Below are 10169 nucleotides of genomic sequence, written 5' to 3' on the forward strand. Positions count from 1 at the left end.
ACATTTCCTTTTCTTTCTCTTCCTTTTCTGCTTCACGTCTTGTATGTAACAAAAAGCTTAAAATATATTTGAACAGAGGAGCTGAAGCAGAGACTCGGAGGAACTCGACCTCCAGCGAGTCTCTGATCACAACTTCAGCACCATGACCTCTGACCTCTGGCCCGGTTCTGGTCGGCAGGTTTCGCTCAGACAACCTTCATCCCGTTCAAAGAAACCTTCGGAGAAAGTTTCATCCAGGGTCGAGTCGAACGGATCGACACCGACGGGCAGCTGGTCGTCCTGGAGGGAGGAAGGGTGAGGAGGAGGAGGAGGAGGAGAGGAGGAGGAGGAGGAGAAGGAGGAGGAGGAAGAGGAAGAGGAAGAGGAAGAGGAGGAATAAAGTAGCTCTATTGTCCTTTCCTGCTCTTCAACACTGAACCATGGACGACTGAATTTAACTTGATGAGCAGAACTCAGAACCCGACGGGTCCATGTGGAGCTGAACAGACTCCACCAAGTCCTGTGAATTAATTAGAACATAGAATTCAGCTCGTTAACGTGACTCTGAGTCAAAGCCATAAAGAAAGAAAACTACAGGAGGTGGAGCCTCCTGGTTGGTTCTGATTCTTCACGTTTCATGTTTACACCCAAGACATCAGATACGTTAGCATTACACAGCTAATGTTAGCATTACACAGCTAATGTTAGCATTACACAGCTAATGTTAGCATTAAACAACTGATGCTAGCATTACAAAGATCACGTTAGCATTACACAGCTCACATTGCTGTAGCAAACCACATCCTCATAACAAAAGCTGATGCTAGCATTAACATATCGATTAAAAACTAATTTCAACATAAAAGTCTTGCGTTGCCACATTAAGCCATGTTACCATTTAATGTTATATTTATGTTAGAATAACAAACTGCAGTTAGCATAGAAGTTAGCACAACATGCAAATCCGACTTTGTCAGGCTAACAGTTTCCCTCTGTTTCCAGTGTTTGTGCTAAGCTAGGCTAAAAACATCATGCACTTCCAACAGTCACGCAGATTTTCAGTTTATGCAGTTTTTGATGCAGCTCAGCTGATCAATCGGGCCAACGCGTTAACAACACTTTTATTGATTATGTAACAATATAGTCTTAAAGGTTCGTTTTCATATTTATTATTGTTATACATTTATTCTAATGAGTCAAAATATGAACATTATTTCTGACATTTTTATTAGACACAACAAACATCACAGCAGGTGTGACTGTGTTCAGTTTATTAATAACAATAAAGAATAAAATAGTTCCTTTGATAAAAGCGGTTCAAGTTAAATAAAGTCAAACCAATGGGCTGTGTGTCGGACACGAGGCCTGCAGCTGCTCATTGGGTCACTTTGTTATTAGACATGAATGATTTTTATCACTAATTGTGCTCAGATGAGACCAGAAGTGTTCTGGTGAAAGTCCTTTAATGTGCTGATGAGGACTGAAGTCAGGCGTTCCAGGTTTGATCCAGACTGTGGACAGGTTTTACTGCCACCTGGTGGTTGGATCAAAACTCACACACGATACCAGGATGACTGGAAAATGATTGGCCAGCACTGTCGAAGTCTGACAGAGTGTTCTGGTCATTTCTCTACAAAGTGGATCTAACAAGATCAATAGATCGATAGACTGATAGATATTTAAACATCTGGTCCAAATGGAATCAGGAACTCGGGGCGTCTTTTAGTTTGTTTCTCTGGTTTCTGAAATCTTCATGATTTGTGGCCCGGCAGGAGATCCGGTTCTCCCACCTCCTCCTGTGCACCGGCACCGACGGTCCGTTTCCAGGGAAGTTCAACACGGTGGCGTCGCATCAGGCGGCCGTGCAGGCCTACGAGGACTTCGCCAAGCAGGTACGAAGACATGACGGCCGAACTGTGCAGAACCAGGACGTCCTCCAGGTGATCCATTCTGTGTCTGTGTGTCCAGGTTCTGGCTGCAGAGTCGGTTCTGGTGGTCGGAGGAGGCTCGACCGGGGTGGAGATGGCCGCCGAGATCAGAACCGAGTATCCAGACAAGAAGGTGATGGAGTCGCTCTGGGAGCAGGACGGGTTGCAGTCGCTGGTTCTGCCCGTCTCAGAACAAATCCTCAAAATCAACAGTTTGCTTTAATTAGTCTATAAAATACTCAGAACTCATCATCACGGAGCCTCCAGGTCCAGGTTGACTTTCTGGGAACATGTCGGTTCCGGGACTTCAGAGTTCTGTAAGAAAAGAATAAATTCAGCTTTGAACTGGTTTGTGGCCAAAGTGGACCCGTCTGGACGTCCAGCCAGCAGTGAATCTGATGAAACACTTCAACAGCAGTAACTAATCACAGAACCATGAACCGACCACGGAGGTCCGTTTGAGGGCTCGGCTCAGCTCGGACACGTTCTGAATCATTGTGGATGAATTTGAAGCAAATTCTGACCATTTTTGAGTCAACTCTGACTGATGGAGATATTTTATGTAAAATAAATCATCTTGTCTCTGGTCTCCATCGTTCTGACAGAACACGTCTCTGAGTTCTGTCTCCTCCTTCATGCGGTTCTGGTTCCACGGAGCTGCAGAGAAACATGAACCTCAGAGAAGGAAATCAAAGCTCAGAGTGCTTCAGACGGTTGAACTCCCTGTTTGGGTTCTTCTTCCTTCATCTTTCTTTATCTTCCCTCCTCCAGGTGGTTCTGATCCACTCCCGGACGGAGCTGGCCGACCCGGAGCTGCTGCCCAGCGTCAGAGATCAGGTCAAGCAGGTTCTGCAGGAGAAAGGGGTGGAGCTTCTGCTGGGTATGTACACCTGCTCCACCTGCCGACGGGTGAGTCAGCCCGGTTCTGTTCAGTACCAACCTGCTGCTGCTGTGTTTCAGGGCAGAAAGTGGCCAACCTGTCGGAGCTGCCGCTCAACGTGGTCCAGAAGGACACGGTTGTTACCACGGATACCGGAAACACGGTGACGGCAGACCTGATCATCAGCTGCGCCGGACTCAAAGTGAACTCTGCTGCCTACGCCTCCAGCCTCAGTGAGCAGAACCACCCACACGGACCCAAAGACTGGGTCTGACATGCTAACAGGGAGCAGCTAGCTCATCAGCTGACAGGCTGAAGGCACAAACAGCTCCTCACACCATAAACACTGGCTTAAAAACTAACGCTAGCATCATCAGAAGGTATCGTTCACTTAAACGTTACGGCCAAACGTGCATTAGCGTAACGACAACTAATGTTGAAATGAAAGAAGAGAGAGCACACAAATCAGTTTAGCATTAAAATATTCACGTTAGCATAGAAAAGCTTGTTTTACAATAGAACACCTACATTAGCATAAAAAGATGTGCTAGCATTAAGCCACTAATTCTACCATAAAATATTAATGGCACTTAGCGTTACGAACCCTATGATAGCATTGTTAAGCTTATGCTAACATAAAAAAACCTGATAAACTGATCTGCACTGATAAATACAATCATATGATACATTTAATATCAAATTGTAGAAGATCTTATGCTAGCAGAAACAATTCAGTCGTAAATATTACCGTCAAGTTTACGTATGAAAAGACGAACATTAGCAGGTAAAGGTTTCAGAGAAAAAGATCACGGTTAGCCTCAGTTTGAACATCAGTGACTCCTGAGGTCAATGAATCGATCAGTTATTGATCAGTGTTTCTCCTTCAGCCGGCTGTCTGGCCGATAACGGAGCCCTGAAGGTCAACGACTACATGCAGGTTGAAGGTTTCTCCAACATCTACGCTGCCGGCGACTGCACCGATGTCAGAGAGCCCAAGATGGCGTACCACGCTGGGCTGCACGCCGCCGTCGCTGTCGCCAACATCGCCAACAGTTTGAGCGGGAAGGCGCTAACGACGTATCGCACAGGTGCGTGCTCACCTGAGAGTTTCCTGTCTGTGTTTTCCGTGTTGCCCGTTGCCTGACGTTCATGTGGTTGCCTGTCTGTGTTGCTGGTTGCTAGGTAACGTCACCCTGTTGATGGCGTTAGGCCGAGACGATGGAGTCGGTCAGTTTAACGGGTTCAGGTTGCCTCGTTTCCTCGTCGCTTTTGGGAAAAGTCGAAATCTGCTGGTGTGGAAGAGCTGGTGGGACATGAACCAGAAACAGCCCTGATGCACACATTCATTTATCATGATTCATGTTCTCTTTCCAAAACAATCTGTTTTTATCACCGCTGCTGCCTGATGCTAAGCTAGTTGTGTTTCATGTTTACATACATCCAGGATGCTGATTCTAACAGCTTCTTAATGGCCAATTTTACCATTTAGACAATAAAATTACTGTTTATAATCACTTTACAGTCCAGTAAGAAACAGCAGCTAATAGCAGTGATAATGCTAAGAGCAGGACAGTTAGGTCCACAGGTAGAGACCAACCAGGCCCACATAGCTAATGTTTAAACGCCTTAAAAAAAACTGATGTTAGCATCTAAAAGAAACAAGTTAGCATAAAAGTAACAGTCTGACACCAAAAAAACAGCATTATCAAAAATAATTATAACATTAAAACACTTTAGCTTTAAATGTTAGCATAGACAAACTAATGTTGGCATACAATACAGATTAACATGAACCGAAGCATCAGAAGAATAGCATTAGCATGAAATGTTAGCATTAGCTGACATTCTGAAAACACCTGTTAGCGCAACAAAACTGATCGTTACTATAAACACACCAGCGTTAAAAAACGTTGACATTAAAAAGCTGCTATTAGCATAAGGTAACTGAAAAATTAACTTTCCCAATGCAACAGTTAATTAGCACCGAAAAAACCAATGTTATCATAAAACACGTCGATGTTAGCGTTGAAACATCCTGTGAGTTGCTGTAGACGATCCTGTTGTAGTTAGTTTGTACACAGATTATATCTAAAGTGCATTTTTGCATAAAGTTGACATGTTTACTTTTGTTTACCTGCTTGTTTGTGCTGCTTTATTTGTATGTTTACAAAACTAAACAATTTATCATCAGCTTTATTCAACTCGTCTGGATTTTTGTATGAATGTGTTGTTTTCCACATGTGACCAAAATAACTAAAGAAATGCTGGTTTTTACTGAAAACACAGAATAAAGACAAATGACACATTTAAAAACAGCCTTTATTGAATTTATTTTCCAAACAATAAATGAAATATTTGAAACACAACAACTTCAGTGAGTTCATCCAGAAGACGTCTGATCATCGTCATCCAGTCAAACAGCTTCTGTTTGTTTCAGACTAATTCAACGGATCAATATTGGTATTGATTAATCACCCTGATGAGAGGAGCAGCAGCTGAAACCCTTCCAGCTGTGATCATCTAAATAAATGAACTGAGGAGACTCTTCCAGCAGCCAATCAGGCACCTTCATACGTCAATAAATACTAATCGATCAATAAATAGATACAAAACTTCTGGTGGTTTTCAGCTGCAACGAAAAACGGACGAAAAGATTCTGATCAGAAAACAGGTGAAGTCAGAAATGAATGTAAAAAGAAGCAAAAAAGGAGAAAGAAGTTCAGTTTGAGCTCCTGAAGCTGCTTCGCCCGAGTCTGGACCCAAGAGTCAAACATTCTCTGCAAACTACAGGATTGTTCAAAAGATTTGAAGCTGCCACAAAAGTTCTAAGAACTAAAGAAGAAAAGATGCAGCTTCCACAGTCTGGATGTGACAGAACCGGTTCAGCTCCGAGTGGTTCCGACAGAACAGAACCGGTTCAGCTCCAACAGGATGGAAAGCTCAAGACTCACAAAGTCAAAGATCAAAACCCGTCGATGAAGCTTCTGTCACTGGACTTCATTTTGTAGGATTCAGAACCAGCTTCCACCCAGTGAGCAGCGACCAACACTGAACCCAAACCGCTTTCAGAACCAGCAGGTGACCCGACCAGGTTTATGACCACAGGGAGCCCATGAACCATCGATGGACTCAGATTCTCAACCAACCAATGTTTAGATGAAGATCTTTGAGTTTTTCTTTCTTTCAAGCAGAAACTGATTAAAATCATTAAAACCTGAAGCTGCTCAGAAACGGCTTCACGGTGAAACGGGTCAGAACGTCCTGATGTTCTCGGACCTGAAGTCTGCAGTCGATCAGCTGATCAATAACACCTGCTGTTCTCTTGTCCAGCTGCTGCCCTTCCACATGAACCTCCCATGATGCCCGGCGGTGGCGCCTCCTACTGGCTCTTGGTCTTGGCGCCGCGCCGCAGGTAGGTCTGGTAGAAGAAGTTGGAGAAGAGCAGCAGGTAGCTGAGGTACATGAGCGCCGCCCAGACCACGTTGTCCAGGCGGGACGGACAGTCGCCCTGCGGCATCCAGCCGAACACCAGCGCGCTGACCAGCAGCCCCATCAGCATCTGGCCGATCTGGGCGCTGGTGATGAGCGCGGCCAGGGGGCGGGGCATCTGCAGGCCGGCGGCGCGGGCGGCGTAGTAGCTGTACATGAGCGCGTGCACGGCGTAGTTCATGGTCATGAACCAGCCGCCGCCGGCCACCATGTCCTTGTAGGAGAACCAGGAGTAGAGCAGCACGGTGATGTGGTGGTACCAGTGCAGGAAGAGCAGCTTCTGCTTCCTCAGCACCACGAACGCCGTGTCACCTGCAACAGACACACGTCAGACTCCGCCCACAAGCTCACCTGAGTCACCTGACACGCTACACGTCTGGAAACATAAAATCCTGCAGCTCTACGCAAACAGAACCACGACGAGAAGAAACGGACCGAAGGTAGAAAAACGGGATCGTAGAAATCTGAAACCATCGTGTTCCCCTCACTGGAATAGAGCTAGAGCATGTAGAATATAGAGCTAGCATACATAGAATATAGAGCTAGAGCATATAGAACATAGAATATAGACTTTGAATATGTTAGAATACATAGAATATAGAGCTAGANGGGTTAGTATGGTTAGTATGGTTAGTAGGGTTAGTATGGCTAGTATGGTTAGTAGGGTTAGTATGGTTAGTAGGGTTAGTAGGGTTAGTATGGTTAGTATGGCTAGTATGGTTAGACTAACCCTATCACAGTCACATCAACAGACACATGATGTCCACAGAGGAGCTCACTGGACGTGTGACTGGCAGCATCCTCTCAGTCGTGTTCATGTCTGCGTTCTTCACACATTCAAGCTGGAGGCCACAAAACATACGTTTCATTAAAACTTCTTGCTGTCTTAGGTTTACTGATGAAGTCCACGCTCCCTCCTTCTGCACTGAACGTCCGTTACTGTGAAAGTCCACTTTCCAAAAACTGTTGAAGCTTAGAAATGTGACCAATAAACAGATCTGTGCTCTTGACCTGCAACTGTCCGCTGAACCCGGTCTATCTTCTGTCACTCTGGAATCAGAGCGCCCCCTGCCACGAGGCCAGAGAACGGCCTGCTTCACCTGGAACCTCTTCTCAGCCGATTATAATGCTCAGCACACGGAACACATTACACACATACAGTTGGTAACAAAAAACACTGAACATGGTTATATACATCAGCTGAACTATGGAACATCAGTTCATATATTATTAAATGTGTTTGAAACATGTTATTGCCGACATCCAGACGGCAGCATCCCGTCACTGCAGGCAGCAGGTAGCGAGGGAGGGATTGTACGATCCAAGGTGAGGCTGAGCTTCTCTTCCAGTTATTTGGATGGAAACTGAGAAAATTCAGTGATTTTGAATTAAAAAAATCATCAAAATTTGTGAAGCTAAATGAAAGAATAAATACTTTATAGTACAAAGGATCAATATAACCATTTATAAATGATTTTATCATTATATTTCTTTTTCTTTCCGTGATGGTGGGTCAGGCTCTGCCTCCCCTGACATCACTGTTGTGAACAGGTGGGTCTTTACCTAGAATTAAAGGAATCGAGAGTTCCAGACCTCCACAGCCTGGACGTCCACCTCTCTGTCTTCATGAATGTGAGCTCTTCTCTCCATCAGGCCACCAGCGGTGAGGATCAGGAACCAGACTCATCCATTCATTGGGCCTGTTCACTCTTCACATCACTGCAGCTCATCCACGCCTCCAATGCCTTCATGATGCCAATGACACTCATATGGATCAGTGATGAGACCCCCCACAGAGAGGAGATCATCACATGGTCCGGTGGTGCACCTCACCCTAAACACCACCGAGATGAAGGAGCTCACCAGGACCACCGGACCACCGCACAGACAGCACACTTCTATGAATCATTCAGGGGAGGAAGTGGAGTGTGTGGACGTCCACATCACAGCAAAACAGTAAAAGAGAAAAAGTAGACGAGCTGATAAGGACCAAAACACTGAAGTTCTGTTTTGGTTGAATGAACCTTCAAACTGTCAGTGTTTTGTTGGTTCCTGGTATTTGTTCTCTTTTGCTGCCACCTGGTGGCCACTGCGGGGAACTACATATGAGCCCAACGTGTTTCAGTGAGAAATGAAACGACTGTGAACAAAAACGAGACAGAGACTGCTGCTGGTCCAGAGTTCAGCAGAATAAAGTCAGATTCTGATGAAGTTCATCTTTAACTAAAGATCATGAATCTGCTCGTTATGATCAGACCCACATCAGCAGCAGCTTGTGGCCAGCAGGGGGCAGCAACAGGCCCATCAAGATGGATCAGGATCAGTCTGATGGACTAAACTGGTCTCTGATTAAGGTCTGATGGTTCACCTTCAGTCACACAGTCTGACCAGAGGGTTGAACTACGAAGCCAGTTCAACAGATCCAGACCTTCTCTGTGTAGCGGCTCCAAATGAACCAAAGCTCCAGCAGAGACCACAGGTATCATGAAGGAGGTCCAGCTTCCTGCTTCAGACTCTGTTCTCATTAAAGGAGGCGTTAAGGCGTCACGTGACTCTTCTTCTGCCCTGAATGAATCGATGACGAGCAGCTGCTTCAGTCAGCTCCTTGTTTTAATGGAGAACNATATAGTTAGAATATATAGAATATAGAGCTAGAACATATAGAACATATAGAATAGAGATAGAACATATAGAATGTAAAGTTAGAATTCATAGAATATAGAGCTAGAACATATAGAATGTAGAGTTAGACATAGAATATAGACTTAGAATATATAGACAATATAGTTATATGATATAGTTATAATATAATTATACTATAGTTATAATATATAGAATATATAGTTAGAATATATACTGTATAATATAGTTAGAATATATATAGCAGGGCTTCTCAACTGGTCTCACCCTGGGACCCACATTTTCCCGTGGTCATTAAGTCGTGACCCAGTTTTACTTATAATTCAATGTTCAATATAGTTTCCTGTGCAACATGCATTTCAGAGCTTATAGCCATGTATAGTAACTGGACCATGACCGCTGCATGTACAGAAGTGAATAAAATAAATATCAAAACTACTCTAAGAAAAGTTTTGGCCTCATCAGGTCATTTGTTACTCCTGATTAGAGTTCCAGAGTCTGGGCTGACAGCAGACAGAGCTGCTCTCAGATCAGGTAGAGGAGCCTCCGTCACACCACCGGGCTGAGCTCAATGTTCTGAGATCCAAACTGATTTCCTGATTCCAGCACAGTGAACCAATAGGCGGCTATTCGGGTCCAGTCCTAGTATGAAAACCCACATTTTCAGTACTCCGGGTCATGTTTTTGCCATCTTGCATCCCGACATCAACACAAACTTAAAATGAACGTCAAACAAACTATGGTTACCATGCCTGTCAAAATAAAAGTCTTTTCAAAATAAAAAATAAGTCCAACCTGAGACGCACATTATATATTATTTCATTTTGACCAGCTGTCCGCGACCCACCCAGAACAGGTCCGGGACCCACTTTTGGGTCGCGACCCAGCAGTTGAGAACCCCTGCTATATAATATAGTTATGTATGTAGTTCCTGTGGAGTTACGTCCTGCAGAAGCAGCTGAGGAATGAAGGATTCGTTTATTCATTACGTCTATTTGCAGCCAACGGTTTATTTTTGGTGATTTTTTAAAATGAAAAACGTAAACGAGTCGTTTTGATGAACGAACTGGAAGCAACAAGTTCAGATGAAGGACCAGGAAGTCAGAACGTTGATCAGGTTTCATTTTCTACAGTTTCTGGCTGATGATCGTCGACCACCGGCTGCAGACTGAGTTCAGTCTTCATATAACCTCCTTCTATATAACCCTCATATTATACACAACATTATATATAACATTATATATAACATTATA

The 10169-nt window shown here is 44.3% G+C and overlaps 2 protein-coding genes across 2 annotated transcripts in view; one reads left to right on the forward strand and one right to left on the reverse strand.

Annotated features, from left to right (window-relative positions):
* aifm2 (AIF family member 2) overlaps window positions 1-5082 on the forward strand; it is an 8928-nt gene extending 3846 nt beyond the window's left edge. The window contains exons 3-9 of the mRNA XM_008303389.1: window positions 179-294; window positions 1752-1871; window positions 1948-2040; window positions 2679-2787; window positions 2868-3020; window positions 3675-3875; window positions 3970-5082. Of these exons, the coding sequence (XP_008301611.1) occupies window positions 179-294; window positions 1752-1871; window positions 1948-2040; window positions 2679-2787; window positions 2868-3020; window positions 3675-3875; window positions 3970-4121 (944 nt within the window). The 3' untranslated portion in view covers window positions 4122-5082. The remainder of the gene's footprint in view (window positions 1-178; window positions 295-1751; window positions 1872-1947; window positions 2041-2678; window positions 2788-2867; window positions 3021-3674; window positions 3876-3969) is intronic.
* Window positions 5083-5087: 5 nt separating this feature from the next.
* LOC103373492 (elongation of very long chain fatty acids protein 6-like) overlaps window positions 5088-10169 on the reverse strand; it is a 9264-nt gene continuing 4182 nt past the window's right edge. The window contains exon 4 of the mRNA XM_008303390.1: window positions 5088-6588. Coding sequence (XP_008301612.1) covers window positions 6167-6588 — 422 coding nt within the window. The 3' untranslated portion in view covers window positions 5088-6166. The remainder of the gene's footprint in view (window positions 6589-10169) is intronic.

This window comes from Stegastes partitus, unplaced genomic scaffold, assembly GCF_000690725.1.
Source record: "Stegastes partitus isolate 25-593 unplaced genomic scaffold, Stegastes_partitus-1.0.2 Scaffold1996, whole genome shotgun sequence".
Taxonomy (NCBI): domain Eukaryota; kingdom Metazoa; phylum Chordata; class Actinopteri; family Pomacentridae; genus Stegastes; species Stegastes partitus.